General features: G+C 39.3%; 1 protein-coding gene across 1 annotated transcript; it reads left to right on the forward strand.

The window, feature by feature from the left end:
- Positions 1-11,549: 11,549 nt before the first annotated feature.
- On the forward strand, positions 11,550-20,356 carry LOC103771698 (putative inactive maltase-glucoamylase-like protein; the record flags this gene model as incomplete). The annotated part of the gene is made up of 6 exons (XM_008939001.1): positions 11,550-11,673; positions 13,002-13,075; positions 17,304-17,424; positions 17,512-17,621; positions 18,183-18,334; positions 20,185-20,356. Coding segments are annotated over exons 1-6 (753 nt in total), but the record flags the coding sequence as incomplete, so codon positions are not given.
- Positions 20,357-20,698: the final 342 nt, after the last annotated feature.

Below are 20,698 nucleotides of genomic sequence, written 5' to 3' on the forward strand. Positions count from 1 at the left end.
CCTGCTGATTTCAGAGTCACTCCTTAACTGGGGAATAAATGAAAAAAGGTGGTTCAGAGGAGAACCGCCCTCAGCTTGGTCTGGCTATGTTGATTTTGGTGCACATTTGGGAATTAGTAACAGGTTATGTAAAGTCTAGAGAGAAATGTAAAATGAAAGAGAAGAAATGTGCAGTCTCTTCTGAACATTAGCAAATTCTTTGACCTATTCTTTGGTGTTTCTTTGCTTTTCATAGAATCATAGAATCACTATGGTTGGAAAGGACCTCTAGGATCATCAAGTCATCATCTCCCTAACAACTAGACCACGGCCTCAAATGCTACATCTACTTGTTTTTTTAACACCTTGAGGGATGATGACTATACCTCCTCCCTGATCAGCCTATTCTAGTGCCTAACCACTCTCTCAGAGAAGAAATCCTTCCTAATATCCAATTGACACCACCCCTAGTGCAACTTGAGGCCATTTCCTCTTGCCCTATTTTGGGGGATTTTGTAGCTTTTCTAAACAAAACAATCCAGCTTGACTAAAAATGGTCTCTTCTCCTTCAGAGGCAAGATTCTGTTTCCTGGAACTCAGCATTTGAGGAGATTTCTAAGAACATGCAGTATATAAGATAAAAACTGTTACCTTCTCTAACATATGATGCCCATGGCAGCACTGTGATCTGCCCCATGCTCCATGATCCCTGTTTTCCTTTGGCTTGTGGCTGACAATGTCGTGTAAGACAATGGCAAAGCTATTACAATGCAAGGAAGTGTTCTGTGTTACAAGTTGGATTTAAAGACCACCTTACCTTTTCTTTTCTTCCTTCCTATGATGCAGCAATACCATGAAACTAAGAGATATGCCAAAATATAAACACATTAGCATTGGGAACTCTTCTTGGTGATGCTTCAGGGAGAAAAATGTCATACTGCATTCCAAATTTTGAAAATCTCTCTGGTAAAATTGCCTGTCTGTGAGGCCCTTCGTTATAGGAAATAGAATTTCAGTAAGAGTTTAAAAAAGCCTTCTCAGGCTAAAATTAGGTAAAATTGCTCCTTTGTGAAAAGATGTCATGTACTGAATTCATTAGCTTTCATATTTCCTTCAGGATAAATTAGAACTGTTAGGTGAATTTTTATATTACTATAGTAACGACTTAATTTGCCTTAAATTCCCAATTTATTTATTCATTTAAAAATTAATTTGGGTTAATTATATGTGTTCATGAACATGTATTATCAACAGAAATGAAATTCTTTATTCATCTCTAGTAAACCTTATAGACAGTACAAGGTCATTCTGGTAGCCGAGCTATTCCTTCTTTGGAGCAAAATTCTCCTGGAATGAGTGATGCATTATTAAATCTGTAGAGTTAGTAAAAGCTTGTGTCTTTATCAAAACTTTCTTGATAATACAATTCAGTGTTAACTAAGAATAACTGTCTACCAAGCCTCCGAAGAGCTGCTTGATAAAGTTTTGCTAATTTGTCTCCTCTGCCTTTTTCTCTTTCAAGAGCCATTGTCTACTACTGATCTTGTGGGACATGGAAGTGTCCAAACCTGCTCAGATCATGACTCTGTTCAGAACTTTTTGTACACCCTGGGGGCATTCAAGTGGCAAGATCATTTAGCAGCAGGCTAGATTGGGAGCTCTGCTCTCCCAGCAGCCATCAAAGAGGAGGGGATTGTCTGCTCCTAGTAGCTTCCTACCCCAGACTGAGTCCCTAAGGTATGTTCCTCCCTAGTTGATTCTGTTGAGCAATGGCAAGAGCTTGAGTCAAGGAATCAAGCATTAAAACGATCTGCTATGCAAATAGTGCAGTTTGGACTTTTTGCAGTGGTGTTTGAAGGAGAGGAGATTGTGGGAGAGAGCATCTTAGAGTTGAAATAAAGTGGCCAGGAGGCGAGAGATTTGTGCTGGGACATTTGTTATGTGCAGAGCATAAACACATCGTAGGAACAAGGTAAAAACCAACTTCTATTAATAGAACAGAGGAAAACAAAAATGTGTGGTGCTGAGCCTTGTGGTGGCAGTGGTGTTACAGAATCTCAAATGAGCTGGAAGGTTCAGAAGTCTTCAGATTAATGACTGATGATGTTAATGGCTCAAGGTGTAGAGGGAAAGGGTCTCTGTGTCTTCCTTGAACATGTGAAAACTGTACCTGTTGATTTTTGGAGCCACTTCTTACAATTTTCAGCTTCTGTACCGAAGTGTCAAGAAATAAACATTATCAAGAGACAACTCCAGTCAACAAATGCCTGCACACTATGTAACTTTGTATCATTTGCTTCTTCTGTCTCTGAACTCACTTAAGACTCAAGGAAGGATAATTGTACCTATGGAGCTCCAATGGGACAAAGAAAAGGATCTCCTTCCCTAATGTGGACATCTGAAAGAAGGAAAACAAGGGAAAACCTTCTAGTGAGCACACCAGATGTTCAGTGAGTAGAAGGCGATTCAGTTCATCAAGGTCAGTTGATGCACAAATATTTGCACAAGAGGAAGACTGAGTTATTTCTGCTCTGGATGTAAGTACAACTCTCTCTGCGTCTTTGTTTGTAGATTGTGTGATGCACAACACGTACACAACACTTGCAGCCTGCCTGGCCCCCAAAGCTTGATTTGAATTCTGGCACTCTTTGATTTTTTTATCCAGACTCCTAATTGAGGTTACAAGAGACTGTGAAAATATCAGTTTGTTGGATTTCTTTAAAAAAAAAAAAAAAATTTCCAGCTGTTGTGTTTAGAGATGTTGTGTTTTAAAGCCTTGACACCAGTATGGTCAGAATCTTTAAGGATTTGTGAGGAATGTGTGTGTAAAACAGAAGTATCTAAAGAGATTTCAGGATTTTAATCCTTCATCAGACTGATGCAAATGATACCACTGGGTGCCATGCCACGGTTTAGCAGTCATTGTGTTGGTTAAATGACAGGGAGTGGACTATGCTAATAGAGATCATTTGCCTTTGAACTTTGAGGTTTCCTAGTTCTTGAATGATGTAAGTACGAGCTGATCCATCCTGCCTTCATGACGCCTTGTATCACTTATGCAGAGCAGACCCCTGCTGAGAGGTTACTCAATGACCATATAGAAATGGAGGTATAAGAATACTGGTTTCTAATGTTATTCACATCTTTCATTTATTATTACAAATACATGAATATTAAACAACCCCACTTTCTCGAAAAAGCTCCTAAGCCTTTAATCCTTTTGTTTTCTTACAGTGAACATCTATTATTTTTACTGGAAAGAAACGCAAAGCTGAATAATACCTTGTAATAAAACATCTAAATAAGTAAAAAGCTGGCAAGGAATCAGTGTATAATAATGGTGGCTTTGCTTTGTTTCCTGCTCGGTAGCAGCAAGAAGCACAGACGTTGGCTGAAGAACCATCTGCAGCAAGGACAAGGAAAGTCATAGAACCAGTCAGCAGACAAGCTTTGACAAAAAAATGCAAAGGGTCAAAACAGTGATTTCATTAAGCAGGTACTTTCAGAATTATCTTTTCCTCACTCCAAAAGCTAGGAGACAATCTGTCATTTCAGCTTTTGTTTAATAATGACAAGGAAAAAAAAAAAGGTAATAGGTTAAGAATTGTGTATAATGAAGTTAGGACTTAATAAGGTGTGTTTTGAGTGTTAGTTACTAACCAGAGTCTTTTATTGCTTTTAGGTTAATGTCAGTATTGCAACTTCATAATTATACATTAAAATACTTGTTTGTTTTTTTTTTTTTTAATTATTCTAATGAAATGAAGATATTAACCTGCATTTAAAAACAGTAACTAAAATTTCTGGCCTTTGTGGTTGCAAGAAAGAGTGGAAAAAAAGTGCATATGCAACTTCACAAGCCAAGAAAGTTAGAGAGAGACCCTGATTCTTTTATTTATTTTTTTTTAAATAGCATTAGGAAATATATCAAACACTGTTCTGGATCTGCCTAATGTATGACTCAAGAATCTTTGGAGCTGGCAGATTTTTGGGCTTCCTGGTGGTCTGTGCATATGTGTCTTCACATATGGTGGGTAGTCAGTAGGTAGAAGGGTAGTAGGTACTCACAGAAATATTTATTTTACATTAGAGTGCATTTTGACAGCCAAAATATTGACTGGGGTGATTTGGGCTCTGAAATCCAAGACTCTCTTTTGCCTGTTGTTGAATGATTAGACTGGATGTGCTTTGGTTAAGCATATACCTGTGTGGAGTTTTCAATTTCTAAAAGGCAAAAAATTAATGACATGGTTTGGGAAATTTAAGAGACAGTTTTCCTTCTTTTGTAAGGATTCAAGGGGAAAAGGGAGCATTTTTTTTTTTTTAAGACATTTAATACCTGATACATGCAGCTTTGTTTTGTGAAACCAGTTCTTTAATTTTTCACCAAATAAGTTTCATGTGAAGCAATGCACCTTTTGTATTTTATTTAAAGGCAGTCAAGTCTACCCTAAAGTTAACATTGTCAGCTACAAATGACAGGTTCAAATCACTTGCTTGTAGGACACTTTACATCTTTTAATATCCCTAATGCTACCCCATTGTAGCTTAAAAAAATAAAAAAAAAGGGGACAATAGATTTTTACCAGGTAATGGCATCAAGCATATTTTAATATCCCCACATCTTGATGCATGAATGGCCAAAGAAAATATCATTTTTTTCAAGCAATCTTGTAATTCCTTCCTCAGCTGAAAAGGTAGATAATAGATATTGGCAATACATAAGGTTTGGCTCTACTGAGACCTCCCATTTGCTATCTCAAAGAACAGGAGTTATTAATCTACAGACATAATTGAGGGATTTATGTTAATGATTATGGTTCAAACCATCATGACACTTCTATATCAGACGCCTCACTTGCTGCTTTTTTGTGTTCACTTGCTATTAAAAAAAAAAAAAAGAAAAAAAAGAAAAAAGAGAGGGTTAGGGGTTTTTTAGAAGCATTTTTGCTCTGATTTCAGGTCTTAACAACAGAATCATCACAAGCACCTGAGAAATATGTGCTGCACTAGCTACGGTAAAACTCCCAGCAATGATTGCTGTGTTCCAGAGATTCACAACAAGCAGTTGCCTCATTTCCACTATGAGCTGCAAAATTTCTTCCTTTTTCTATATAGTGTATGTTTAGCTGGAATCCTTACATTTGTAATCACTGCTGTGGCTTGTGCTGGTGTCTCTCTAACTTGGCCTAATAAAGAATCATAAATTACACCGGGTTTCAATTTTAGGCTGTGTTCATTACCTCTGCCATACTTTGTTGGCTGAAAAGTGTTATTTGAAGGAAGGTAAAGAGCCATGGTTTAGACACACAGAAACTTATTTACCTACAGAAGGATTGTGTTTATACAGTGTCTAACTACATTTCTTTTAGAAGAACTACACATACTTTGAAAACGAACTTCAAATATGTTCTACTTTTCCATGACAATGAAATTGCTCAATTGATGTTATTTCTGTATCTGGTTAGTAAACAAAATCAAAATATTTTGACTGTCAGTTGCTATAAAATGAAAACTACTTTTGTATGAGACGAGGCTTACAGTATCTGATCTTGAAATGTGAGGTGCTTTGGGACAATGCAACAACTTTTAGTAAATTCAAATTAATTCTCTCCAGAGTCTCTTTGGGGGGGGAAAGTGTTTGCAATGCATTTGGGAGGCGTCCCTATTCTTTGTCTTGCTGGGCCAGATTTGCCTTAATCTCAGTTTCGTATCTGAAGGAGCCTCCAGGGGAGGTACATATTTTTTTTAATTATCCTTTTTTTTTTTTTTTTTTATGAGGAATTTTCTTGCTCAGTTTCTCCTTAAAATTGATTCACAGTCAGTTTTTTCCTAAACATAGGACTCTTCTGTGTCCTCTGCAGCAGCCTGTAACGTTGCAAAGCTGAAGAACAGTGTATCTTCATGCTCAGATTTGGAGCTGTGATAAAAATTTTCCAGGGAGCTCTGGTGAGGCTTTGGTCTGGAAATTTTGATTAAAAAGCTGCTTCACACTGTTTGTCAAAGTTCTATTTTGAACACTGAATACTAAAGCTTAAGGGAGTAAAAAGCTGCCTACGGTGTAGGAAGCTTTTACTTTGTTATAGTCATTAATGAACTTTCTGAAGGTGCTGTTCTTTGCTCCTTTCTTTTTGCCATCTCCTTCCCAAGCTCACAGTCGCTGGTAGAGCCCTGGAGAATGGTGGTGCAGCAGACAAAGCTGCTCTGTAAACCACTTTGCTCATTCCAGATGTTCACTGCAGTCTTGAAGGATGCTGAAGAACTAAGGTGTGTGCTGAACCTTCTTCACATCAAATTCCACCCAATGTTACATTGCTTGGCAAAGTTCTGCAAAGGTTTGAGGACTTTATCCAGGTTTCCATTTACTCATGTGATAAAGAAGGTGCAATCTATAAAGAAGAATGGGGAAGAGGTATCAACCTAAATTTTCGTTTGCTCCTGTTCAGCAGTGCCAGGGTAGTATGATGTTTCGATGCTTATCAAGCCAGAGAGGACATGTGATGACTTCTGCTGAAAGGCTAAGATATTCTTTTCCAGTTAAGGATTCTGAGTCTCCAACCTTTGTTTCAGCACTGTCTATTTTATTCATTGTTTATGCGAAATAGCGAAATAACCCTGAAAGCAGCCAGTCTTCTTTCCAGATGAATCTAAGAACGGAAAAAGCATAGTTACAGTTCCTCTTCATTTCCTCTGTGGGCTTGGATTATTCTAATGGAGTTTCTAAACCCTGATCTTTTTCCAGTAGAAAGAGGAGCTGTGCTTCTATTTTTGAAAGGTTGAGGGTTTTTTTCAGTTGAACACTGGAACAAATCTTCTGTGATTTCAGCGTCAAAGAGGGAGATTTTTGGGGGCAGGAGTAACATCCATGTGATCTGCTTCTTATTTGACAGTGGAATTTTATCAAGGGGTTCCCAGGAGCCCTCTAAGAGCTGTGCTGAATTTGGACCATTTTTCTGCTTGCATGCATCTGCCTTGTTAGTTTGCCAGCACTTCCTGAGGTTCTTGGGAGTAAATCACCAGTATAAACCATCTTAGGGCAGCGGAGTTACAGCAGAAGCAGTTTGGGTCTCCTGCCAACAACCTGTGTAATCCTATCATGCAGAATCTGACACTCTCATCAAAATGTTGATTTGACCCAATTATTTAACTTTTGCCCAACTAGGTTATTTGTTTTGTCTTGGGAAAAGCATGAGGTATTTGTAATAATAACATTTATGTTCCTGACTGAGCTGGTAATCTGCAAGCAGTTTCTTGCAGGAATTATGGGCTCCAAACTGTAACTTTAAGTAAAGGTTTGATACCAGAACAGTGAAAAAACAAATCTCATGAAACAACAGAAAAAGCATAAGCTATTTCTTTTTCCTCACATGGTCCCTTAGCTGAAAATTCAGCTATTAGCACAACTGTCTGAGTACAACCAGGGAGCTAACTACAACCAGCTAACAAGTTTTTCAAGTTGTATGTGATTTAACTAAAAATGGACCTGTTAGAAATGAAGAACAGAGTAAGAAACTCTTTTTAAATTACTACATTTTTAACGGGACCTAATTTTCTAGCTTCTTTCCGCACACCATTCTCTACAGTCTAGCCTATACTCCTGGGCTTCTAGCAATACTTCTCACCAGCTGTCAGAAACAAATCAGCTCTTAATTCCTGGAAACCAAAGCATGATGCAGCAGGGACCATGCTGTGATTTAACAGAGTTCTTGGTTGTCTGTATGGTCTCTTGATGTCCTCAGCTGAAGAGCCTGCCCCATTCCTCCTTCTTGGAGTTCATTATCGCGTCTCAACCTGAGAGCCCTGTTGTTGATATCCTTTGTAGACTAATGAAAACATGCTCAGCCAGGAAACCTGCTGCTTAACCCTCTTGTGAGACCTTTTTGCTCAGTGCTTTCACGCTCTCAAGTTGCGCAGAAAACGTTCACTAAGTGATTGAGAACAGACGTTGGTAGCACTGTGAATTCAGGAAATGGTTGGATTGATGGCAGGGTGATTGCAGACACCCTTAAAGGAAACCCAGGGCCATGTGTTTTGCTGCACAAAGTACTTTCCTGGAGCAGATAAATGAAGATATAAACTTTGGAAAACAGAGAAACGTCAAACAACCCCCCTCTAAAGCCTCTCAAGCCATTGATAGCTTCATAATCCACGTGCAACTGTTATTTCTCACAATGCACTCCCAAAGCAGCACATTTAGCAATATGGAGAGTGATGTTAGAATTCCATTTCCAAAGGTTGCTTGCACACAGATGGACATGCATGGTGCTACAATGAAATGGAGAGAGTTGGATAACTAAATAACAGGCTGCATTCAAACCCAGAGTCATCGAGAGCAGTGGCATTGATTTGTATAAAGAAGGATGGTTACAGGAGAACCCCAGCACTCTCTATGCATGATTGATTTTCTTTCTTTTATAAGCTGACTAAGGCAAAGAGGACAATTCCCTTTGTGCTCAGAGAGGACACATCTCGTTCCTACATTTCACAGTCAGAGGTGAGATACTGAGGAAACTGAATGAACTTGTGAACAGTTCAACAAAGACAAGTGGCAATTCTCAGACATTTCTTCATTACTGGAAAATAACTTATAATCTTTTTTTAATTGATTGAATTGAAAGCATTCCTCCGGAAAACAAAGAATTAATGTTGAGATTCTGTTGGTTGTAAGAAAAAGACAAAACCCAGTTACATATGGAGGTTTCATATTAGTTTTGATTGCAGCCTTTTCCCTATAAACTCTTTTCCATGTTAATTGTTCAATTTTTTCTTCTGCTTTTGACATTTATTGTTAGTATCCCATGAAATCAGTTTATATTAATATAACATTTAATATGAATTATAATATTAGTTCTTATAAGTTAACTTAATATCATGTTTAATAGTAATATTAATACCTTATAATTAATACCTAAAAAAGTTTTAGTGGCCATAAATTCAACTCTTTCCTACAACGATTTTAATAGCTCTTTTCCCCAGCTGGAAGCATTTAATGACTTTTTGTGGTGCTTATAGCACCAATGATAGACAACATGAACATTCCATGGAGGTTCTAGTAACAAAGATATGGAATAAAACCTGTTTAGTCAGGCAACACAGATAAGCTTTTTGGTGTTTTATGGCTCCTACAATCTGATACTTCATAATAAACCAAAATATTATTAATTAACCAGCCATTCCTTGGCTGCAATAACCATTGTCCCTATGTTTAATCCAAAGAGTTTCTGCAATCTAGCTGTACTCACAGATGTCCATGCTATTGGTAGGTGGGTTGGCAAACAGTGCAACAAACTGATAAGAGCAAAGGATAAAACATTGCTTTTGCTATTGAGCTTTACACTCAAGAGCAGCAGATGAGGGAACCAGAAGGGCCTTAAGGTAAGTCATCCCTTCCATTGCATCCAAATTTCTGGACATTGCCTCACTGCTGAATACACATCACACAAGAGAACTTGTATTTGTAAATTATAAAGCTTTATTTCTAAAGTCTCAGGTTTTGGGGGAGACCATGAGAAGGAAAGAACTGAAATGCAATGTTCTTGTTGAGGGGGTGGAGGAGTGGGGTGAGCTCAATGACAAGAACTTTGATAAAATTCTAGTTTTCAGGAAAAGAACGTTTCTTTTTAGGACTCGTAGTTGACATATTGTCCCAGTTAGAAGGCAGAATTGTGTCCCACCTCCCTTATCCCTCAGTTTCCCAGATAGAGAGGTAAATAAAGAAGGCAGGGGTAATGAAAACCTTGCACCAAACTGAAAATTAACAAAATGAAATATATTATTTAACAGGGAACAGAAAGGAAGAAGGGTAGGGGTTTAAACAGGGTACAGAAAGGAAGAAGGGTAGGGGTTTAACAGGGTAAGGGGGGTTATAGGAACAACAAGGCAAGGAAGATTAAACTTCCAAATATACAAAACCCAAATGTTGTGCTGAGGCTCCCCAGTGCTGGATCTCGCTGGATTGAGGTGGATTGAAGCTGGATGCACAATCCTTGGACGTGGATGGAGGCAGGGAAGTGTCTGTAGGTCAGGCCCAGGTCTCCAAGATGGCCACGGCCACGTGTAGCACAGGGAGCAGCAGAGCAGCGTGTGCCCAGGTACAAGGTCAAAGGAGCAAGAGCAAGAACGAGACAGAGAGGCGTGCCTTTCTCGCCCCTTCTATAGACCTTGGCAGGAAGTCCTGAAGACAGGAAAAAGGGGAGTGGGAATAGGACAGGTGTATGCCCCTTTCATTCAGGCTTGTACCTGGTTTAGGGTTTCAGATCTCCACCCACCAGGGGCAGCAGGTTTCAAACCATTACACATATATTCAGGCAATATTAAGGGGGACTCAGGAGAGGAATTGCTGAAGTATCATTTCCTCATCATAAAGAACAGACCTTAAGATGTATGCATCACCATGTACACTGTAGGTGCAGACTTGAAATGCAATATTCCCTGGGGGAGCACCAATAAATATAATATTAAAGATGTTTCTTTATTAATCACCATGCTGAAAAACACTTAGTTATCTAAGTAGGAGCTTTACTCTTCTTGGGGGTTGTTTTGGGGCAAGTGTTGCTTTTACTCTTCGTTCCTTCCTGTGGCTGTGGGATTTCAATGAGATGGGGTGCGGGTAGGTCATACTTGGAAGAAACAGGAGACAAGTATATAAAATAGACTTAAACTGTTATTTCACAAAAAAAAAAAATAAAAAAAAAGCTTATTTTAAAATGTTTTTCTTTCCTTTGGATCATCATTAAAACATGTAAAAGTGTTTCGATATGTCAGTGTAATGCACATGTATTCCTTTGGCTTCTTGCTATAACTAAAAAGAACCAATTTCTCTGTTTTTAAGGTTGTTTTATAAGGTTAAATGCTCTTAACCAAACGTAAAATGTAGCAGTGCTGCCAATGTGCATTGATCTGGATGCTGGGGATTAGTTTTAATTAGTTTTATTGGCTGTGCATAGTTCAGCATTTCAGTTTCTGCTGTTTTCACTGAACTCCAGCCCCTCTAAAATCCCCTGGGCTTATACACGTGATGCATTCTTCCATTTGACAAATAATTAACTTACTCTGTTACCTGTATCTTGCCTTTTCCACATGTCATCAGTATGCTATCAGAGCTCATTAGAGCCATTGTCAAATACGATTTTAGCAAATCAAAATCCCCCTCCTATAACCTAAACCAGGTTATAGTTTGTTCTTGTTCTAAAGAAGGAAAGGAAAAAAAAAATAGAGAGATTAAAAAAAAAAAAAAAGGAAAGGGAATTTTGTTTGTTTTCAATTTCAGGAATTGCAGTAATATAAGCGACTCTATAATTAATATCAGGAGAAAATTATTCTTTATGTGTAAAGTGGTGTGCAGGGAACAAAATCACATTTCTCAGTGATCTGTGCTGGGTGAGTTATCCTGAATTTAAGGCTTATTTCACATAGTCCTTAAGAAGTGTTACATTTCAACCCTGTGATTAAGTGACATAGTTTAAAACTGGAATAATTGATAAATTTCACTGATTTATTTAATTAGTAATGTAATGTATAGAGGTGTAGCTCGTGTTTTCCTTTTGCCAACGGTGTTTGTCTGGGTGTAGATGGCCAAGAGGAAGTTCAGTGGGCTGGAAGTCACCCTGATTGTCCTCATCTGCCTGGTGACGATCATAGCCTGTATCCTCATTGGGCTTTTAGCATCAGGACAATCCGGAACCAAAACCACAGGTGAGTTCTTCCCATTGCTGCTGTAGGAGCAGAGCAAAACCCCTGAGTGGGCAGCGCTCATCTCTGCTTGTTTTGACTATTTAAATGACACAGAACTTCAGGAATTGACCATTGTCATAATTTCTGACACTGTTGGATTCAAATGTTCAAGTGAGGAGAAGAAAAGTCACTTTAAGTGCTTAAAAACCATCACACTGTAAAGTCCTGACTTTCAGGATTGCTGTTATGTTCTTATCATTACCCAAAGGTGAAACATGGTCAATGCTTCCTGCAGATGAGTAAAGTTACTAGTTATGAAGATAATAAATAACATGAGTCAGAATTTATTGTCATGAAAAAAAGCCTTTTATCCTTTCCTCGCAAGACTGGACTTGTTTTATAAACATAGATCTGGTATGAGTATAAAATCCTGGAGTATAAAAAAGACTTTGACATACAGTTCCACTTTGTGTGAGTAATGCCACTTACACTCAGGGATTGAAGCAAACAGCTTGGAGATGCAAACGGCAGTAAAAGAAAAATAATTCCTTCTACAACCCCAACACTTGGTGTTCTAGTAAAAGTGCCCATGCAGACTGGTATCTGCATATTTTCTGCCCGCCTCTGTCACCAGATGAATAGGAGTCTGCCTGAGCAACAATACAAGAGGGTATATTGCCGATAATGCCAACAGGAGAGTCTGTGTATTGGCTTCCACACTCCATAATTCTCATTCCAAACATATACAGGGTTCCAAAATATTGAAATTAACTTTCAATGTTAGGAGAAACTGAAAACAAGCATCAGATAGAGTTGCAAAACGATCACTTTAAATACAGTCTGACAAACCTGAAATCTATTGGAGAACCTTAATGGAGCTTTAAGGTGGTTTTCGCCGATGCTTTAATTCAAGCTCCTGTGGAAGAAGAGTGTTTCAGGGGAAGGAACACCTGTGAGAGCAGCAACAGAGTACTTAATAAATTTAAGGAAAAGTCCTGCGAATTTTAATTTGGGATGGATTTTCACACAAAGCAATGCATACTGATCTACAAAACTGACTGAAAAATGGATCAAGGTATATCTTAAGAAACAAAATAACGTCACCCAGATGACCAAAAGTTTTAAAGTGAAATTGTCCTGCTTTTGTCTGAAAAAGTGGTGTGAGATTTTTCAAAGGTAAAAATAAATCCCACTTGCAATAGTTTACACTCATTTGAGTCTATATTAATGGTTAGAGTTTCAGTGGTGAGAAACACCCAGCAGAAGCAGCTACTGAGTTAAGAGATAATCAGGTTATTCCTAAGTTCTGGAAATCTTGATAATAACCTGTTCACTTATTTCCCTTACAGAATTTTCACCAAAATGTCCAAAAATATTAGCAGCAGAGAGAATTGACTGCATCCCAGATCAACTGGCAACAAAGGTCTGAAAATATTCTAGAAAAAAAATAAAAAATAGGCTTTAGCCTGTAAAGCCTCATGCTTAATTACAAATAACTTGTCTCTACTATATCAGTTGTTTTCTTAATGTTTTTTAATCTGTGGTTGCCTGAGCACTTTGCAGGGCAGTATAACTCCTCTATGACCCATTTCAGCCCATTGACAGAAATTATGATTTTTCTGTCCACTGTAGCAGTTTGGTGTTAAAGGTTGAACCCTATTGCCAAAGTATTCCCCAGCAGGTTGGCTTTGGGATAGGTGGGAATAAGATTAGTCAGACCTCAAGGAGTTTAAAAAGTCACTCTTTTAACAGCTTTGTGGAACAGTTTCTTTTTGTCTGTTGGTCAAGTAGTAGTATTTGTAATCATTCAGAAATAGCAGGTGAAGATGCATTTTACCCAGATGCACAAAACTTTTAGAAGAGATGTGGTCACAGTTTCCTTTCAGAACCCATTTGAATTCCAATATCTTCCTTTCTCAGTTGTGGTGTCTCTTATCTGGGAGAGCACAGAGTTCAGAAATAACCTTTTGGCTAAAGAACCTGTGAGTTAAGATTCCCAGTGAAAGGTATCATCTTCAGTTTTCAGTTTCTCACATTCAGAACACTTTTGTAGTCATTGTTTTTGAAAGGCTATTATTATTTATTTTCGTTACCATTATTATTAATCTGTATGATAGGTATTGTCATTTTCTGATGGCAGTTAGTGGGTGCCTGGCATCTTTCTTTGGTTTGTGTGTGTGCATCTGAGGAGAAAAAAGTAGTGAATATATTATGGTGTGTGATGTTTATGTCATTCTCAGAGGCATAAAAAATTATTAACCATCTGTCTCAATCTCTGAGGAAATTCCCAGTCTAATTCCAAAAATTACAGTTCTTAAAGCTTCTCTCATGCTGTGGGGTTTAGTATGAGATATAATTCAAAAAAGTACTGTGAGCAAACAGGCTAGTAAAGGCTCAACTCACAGCCTGTTCCTCTGCTCTTTGGGTTATTTTTGTCCCCCTTAGGGGCAAGAACACCATGGTTGGAGCAGTCATGCAGATCACTTTAATTGCTACCTGTGAACCAGTCACCCCACATTAAATGCTACACTCATGGTACAGGGAGGGGAATAGTTTTGCTGTGGTAGCAGCTGTGAGCCTTATTCTGTCTGCCCTTGCTTCTTACCATCACTGTTTAGAAAGAAATTAAACCAATCAAATTAGAGATACCAGCAGAAAAATAAGGCCAGATGCAGATTTGAACGCTGGGGTACCTGCTCTGGAATTAGAGGTAAAATAAATGATTCATGGATCTCTGCTTTCCATAGTGAAGACCATGCAACAGATTTCACAGGATTCAAGATGAATATCACCTTTAACCCATGATGAAAGCTGTGAGATGCACACCTGGCAAAAGCCAGAGTCCCACTCCAGTGCATCCATTCATTCCTGTTCACGTTGTCTCCTGGATGCATTTTGATTGTCTTTCTTTAGGCTGCTCTAATGCAGCAGCCAGCAGAGCTGTAAAACCACAGGTACCTCCTTAGAATAACATAACTTCTGGAGTAGTTTTCAGAATAAACAGCAGCTGGGAAGATTATGATTTGCCTAAGCTCTTAGAGCAGGTTAGTATCAGTCTTGATTTCTGGATTCACTGGAGATGTCCTAGCTGAAGCCAGAAAATGAGTAGAATTGCAGAGGAGTGTGGAAAGCAAATAGATATTTACGAGCCGATCACAGGGTTGGTGAAGATAGACGTGCTGAAAGGAAGTCTATCTATTTACTGACTATTCACTGCTGTGGAAAACTGCCATCAAATTTGATCAGACAAGAAGAAAGCATCAGTAAAAATGGAGCCACCATGAGCAGAGCTAGTACAGTCTGTTATTGGACTGATACCTCCAAAGCTTGGGGGGGAGAGTGTGCTGTTGTTTTTGTTTGGGTTTGTGTTTTTTTTTTTCCTCAAAATATCCTGCTGGCAAATGTTTGTTTGGGTGCACAGAAGAGAAACATTTTAGTTCAGCACATAGACAAGCTATTCTTTTAATTCAGTTCAATGTTCAGAAGCCATCTCATACCATATCCCAGTATAAACTCTCTCCTGGTATCCAGAATTATTTCTAATTAAGCTCTGGTGTTCTCTTAGGCTTTATTGGGTAATGGTTTCTGTTATGTTGGGTTTGTAGCTCAGAGGCTGTGATCAGTTCACAGCTTTATTTACACTAAATGATAGCATTTATAACATCTTCTCCAGTGCCTTTGGATGAACTCTGCTCCTTTCCCTGTGTGAGGCATCACCCTTCTTGAACTTCTGTGCTTAATTCCTTATGCAGCAAGCTCAATGTGCCACAAAAATACAGAGATATAACTTACAAATCTGCTAGAATGAGGTCGAGTTAGGAGGATATCACTGGACTGTAAAGTAACTGCTGAAAAAAGTCAGCAAGTACTCATGAGAAGCAGCTGGGGAAAAAGAAAAGCATGACTATGAAGTTAGGAACATAGATGCTGGAACTACCAGGCTTTAGGAAAATCTGTTGTTCAAGATATTCTGCGTTGCATGAGATAGTCACTGGTCTAGGAAGGGATAAAAGGAAGGAGGTAACAACTCTGTCCTTATTTATTTAGGATATTCCCTTATGTGTGAAGGAAATGAAGTAAAGGAGCAAAGCAGAGGTCTCTGCTGTCTTGGAAAGGATTGGTCCTTCTTCTCCTTTCCTCTGAAGTAGTGTGCAAAATAGGAAATAGGGAGTCCTCATGGTAGGAATTGCATGTGGTGGAAAGTGAGTGGCGGTTTTTCACAGCTTTGGAAAGTGCAGTGATTTGTGGATCGATGTGGGGGAAAATGGGGCACTCTGTATCTCCTCCAACCATGTTTTGTGTTTAGAACCTGGTGAAAATGACAGCTGACATGGTTTTTTGATGTGATGAGTCTGTGACAGATACAAATATTTATGTTTGGTGAATGTGGGTTTTATCTTGGGTGATTTTGCAGCGATTTCTGTGCAATCACTACTGAATAAACTCATTAAGACTTCCTAATCCAGGCTCTGTGAGCTCCCTCTGGGCTTTCCTTGAGCAATGGCATGACCTCTGGGCTTGAGTTGGTTTATCTTTGCTGTCTTTAGAAGCTGAGGAGAGCATTAGACCCACACTGACCAGACTAAGCTCTATAACTCAAACCCAAGTGCCATTAAGGACAGCAGCAGTAGAGATTTTGGACCCATGTCCACTTCTTTCAAGCTGTAGAATATTTTAAATAAGCATGACACAAACACCAGAAACATTTGACCACCATCGGATGAGGGCAGAAACAGCTTCTGTTAGTGACCAGGTGGAAGGGGGAAGGTCTTGAAGATCTGCATGTTGGATTTGACTACCTGACATCACTTATAAACGCTGCCCTTTGCCCTCAGTGAAACTTGTATTACTACCGCCCTTTGCCCTGTGTAATGATTTGGGGGTTTTAATATGAGAAAATGTTTAGAAGCTTAGTGTTGTATTACACAAATCTTATCTTCAGTCATAAAACTCGGGCAAGCAGCACGTGTATACATTAATTTCTAACAGCAAAGCAAAGGTACTGTAGCTTCTTAGACTATTGAAAGATAGTGTAAAGGGTGGTGGCACCACACTGAAACATATTCTTTTAGCAATAGGTTGATTTGTTTAGTTGTTTGGGTTTTTTTTTTTAAAAAAAGGAAAAAAAAAATCCCACAAAAAGCCCCACATTGATTTATCTTGATATTTGCTTCTGCAGAAGCAATCTGAACATGTCTGATATTGGAAAATTACATTGGAATTTAGATATAATACATGATGATCAATTGCACACACATAGATGTTTAACCAGATGTTTACCAGATGTTAATCCAACTATAACTTTTAACCCCCCTTCAGTGTGTGACTTTTGATCAGCCTATACTGAAGCTGCCACAGCTCAAATGTTGCAATAATTCTTCTGAAATGTTTATTTTGCCTGTGGATCTTATGGGTTTAAGAAGGAATTAATATCTAATAAGTAAGTTTTTACTCTGAATGCAGAAAAAAATCCTATTTAGTGTATTCCATGCCATTGAATTCAATCAACAGAGAAGGGGTTCATCTGATTGCAGATATGAAGGTTTCTGGTGTTTGAGGTAAAATACACTCTGTGCATTTTGACTGCTTTAGTAGGGAGGATTTATTTGTGTAAAATCAGCTAATTTGTGCCCTTCATGCCCTTGTCTCAGAGCACCTGCACCTTGCGTGGCTGCTGCTGGAGTCCCCAGAGCGATACTAACATGCCCTGGTGTTTTTTCCCTTCAAACCATGGGTACAAAGTGGATGGGTCAACAAAACCAACTCAGGCAGGTAAGTTGTGGGCTGAGCTCCCCAAGTTACATGCGTGCCAATGGGTGATTCAACACAATAAGATTGCAACATGTGGTTTCTCCCAAGGATTCGAGACCACTCTAACCAGGCTACCATCACCTTCCCTTTTTGGAAATGATATTGACACTGTCCTCCTCACTGGAGAGTATCAGACACCAAATCGCTTCCGGTTCAAGGTTAATCATTTATTTATTTTTTTTATTCTCTTTTAAGGTTCATGTTCTGTGCAAAATTTTCAGGGGGCTGTTTCTATGCAATAAAGTTAGGAGGGTTGGCTTAATCCCTCTGGTGACTCCCACTGAAGTGCTCGGGTCCTCCTTTCTTTGTCCTCTCTGCTGCTGCGATTGGAAAAATTTGGGGATAAATGGATTTAGTTATCCATATCTCTCAATCATTTTGACAGACAACATTAGCTCTTCCACTGATTTCTACTTTCTGTGGAAAACTCAACAGCCCTTGCCATGAATGTTGGGTATTGATGGGTCCTGGGTCTTCTTCTATGGGAGACCTTCCAGTTGTGGTGGGTACCTGCTGAGCCAGGGAAACACAGGATCAAGAACTATGCGGGAAAAGCCTGAAAATAAGAGATGAAAGCTGGAAGTGATTAACGAGAGCAGAAGAGACTAGGATAGGGGTGGGAATATCCCGGGTCAGGACTATGTGTTAATACTGGAAAATGTTTGAATTGGGCATTTATGTTTAAAAGCCCAACACTTTTGTTGTGTAAATATGTGCAGATCACTGATCCCTATACCCAAAGATTTGAGGTCCCTCATCAGCATGTGCAACCTTTCACTGGATCTGCTGCCTCCAATTTAAACTACAAAGTGGATGTGAAGCCGAATCCCTTTGGCATCGTGATGACCAGAGTGAGCAATGGTAGAGTGCTGTAAGTAACACTGGTGCTTTTCCTGAATGTCATTGCTTTTCCCCAAAAGCCCATGCTGCCATACAAGTGATTTCTGTCCCAGATGCTGTGTGTGAGGTGTCCTCTTGGGCATGGAAACTACCTCCCTTCTTTTGACTGATGGATGTTCTTCTACAGGGACTTCTGCATGGCCCTTGGAAATAAATTCTGTGATATGGAGAGCCTTTTCTGAAAGGTTTTGGATCTGGCTGGGTGTTCACTTTTCCCCAGGGCTAAGGAAATTTTTACAGCTACTTTGTTCCATGAATTTGGAAATTTTTGTTCTCTAAAGAACTCCTTGCCAGTGCTTCAAAGCAAATGGGAACACTCTTCATTGCATCTTTTATCTTATTCCTTGCAATCATGCTGAAGCCCTGAATCACCAAAATCAGATTGCCCTTTAGATCCATGATATCAAAAAATAGGTGGTGAAAGCCACTGAGAAGCTGGTCATGTAATGCTGTAAGTAGAATATCTGACGGACTTGTACATGGAATACTCTCATCCCATTTAAGTTCTAAAGATAAATAAATAAAAGAAACCTACAAACCTAAATCCAAAAGGCTTTAAGACCCATTAGAAGGGGGAAGTGTCAGGATGGACATACTTATTAAATCAGCCCAGAAATGATTACCTGTCAGAGTGCCAGGCCAGCTGGATTATCAACACTTCAAGTTTCATTAATTGGCTATTACTTTTTTTGCTCTTATTGTTTCCTTGTTTAGAATCCTCTGTAATGTTTGACTTGCAATTATAGAAAGCACAGAGGTTGGACTTGGTGTTGAGTAGTGCATGGCTGATTAAACAGGTGTATGGAGGGGGAACAGGAAACCCAATCTAATAGCACCCTGTTGAAACAGTGCTCTGGAAGGTTGTCTCTAGTTTCCTCAGGCTTTTGCTTGGGTTGATCAAGAGGTTGCACTCTTTTGTCTCTAAAGAAAAAAACCCAGGGCTGTGATGATGCTGGGCTCTGGGTATCTCAAAGAAAGCTGCTGTTAGGATGGGGTAGGGGCAGTGCCTGAGGGATAAATCCTTGCTGAGTTTGTTTAGATCAGGTGAGTGCTTTGCCCCAGCTCTTAACCAACCAATCAGCAGAGAGCTCTCTCTGGAAAAGAAAGAGTGGGGACCCAAGTGTTCTTACAGTGCATTGCAAAAATCCCAGTTATTCAAAGAGTTGCAAAACCTGCGACCCCCCATCATCATTTGAACCAATATTTAACAAATATTCAACAAAAGAGTTCTGACTGACCTGTTACCATCATCATTTGCAAGACAACCTGAAAGACTGCCATCCTTTCATGGGGAAAGAAAACTTGTCCCCCTCAAGAAAACAGGTTTCTGTAGAATATGTGAGCAGATGGGCAGGATAGTCCTTGGAATCATTAAAACTGGACAACTGGGCAGGAGTGACTGAAGATTTACTTATTAAGTTTCTCTCAAGTGTTAGTATTTTTAACCTTGTGGTTTGGATTATTTTTGTGTTTCTGTCCACCCATGGGAATTTCCATCTGTCTGATTACTGTGAGTGGATTTAGGATTCAGCACAACAGGTAGATGCAGGATGGGAAGCTTTGGTGGAAGAGGGGAATGCAAATGTACCTCTGAAAATATGTTGGGCCAGTTCTATGAGAGGTTTCTATAGGATCAATAGGCACCACTCATCTCATCATCTGTGCAAGGGTCACTCTGCTCCAGTCCTGCACCAACACACCTCCCTCACCTTCAGGTGTCTGGATGGAGACCTTAACCTACTATCCACCTCTAACCAAAAGGAATAGCAACAATTATTGCAACAGTTATTGCTAAAATACTATTTTTAATTGTTTCATCAGGTTTGATACTACCATAGGACCACTTCAGTATGCTGACCAGTTTTTACAGCTGTCAGTCAAACTACCCAGCAGCAACATCTATGGTGTGGGAGAGCACGTGCATAAACAGTACCGGCACGATGTTAACTGGAAGACCTGGCCCATGTTCACCAGGGATATTGGCCCCTCTGGAGTAAGGACTGGTTTCATTACACTTCATTTTTGCAGATGACTTCTGTAATCCAAACCTGCTCTGCAGTAGACATTAATAATATCCACTGAGTTTTTCCCCAAGGACTCCTCAGGCATTGAATGTTATTTCTGAAAGCTTGATGGTACTGAGGAGCATTCTCTGACTTTTGTGTTGACGTGCAGTTGAAAACCGGTTGATAACCATTAACATGTTTATTCTGAGACTTCAGTTTCTACGGAGAGATAACAAAGGACAACGTGTCCTAATGCCCTGCTGGGTGCAGCAGTCAGTACAGGTGCCACATGCTTCTTCCGTTCTCACACCTGTAGCTTGGTAATGATC

This window comes from Merops nubicus, unplaced genomic scaffold (genome assembly GCF_000691845.1).
Source record: "Merops nubicus isolate BGI_N331 unplaced genomic scaffold, ASM69184v1 scaffold48244, whole genome shotgun sequence".
Taxonomy (NCBI): domain Eukaryota; kingdom Metazoa; phylum Chordata; class Aves; order Coraciiformes; family Meropidae; genus Merops; species Merops nubicus.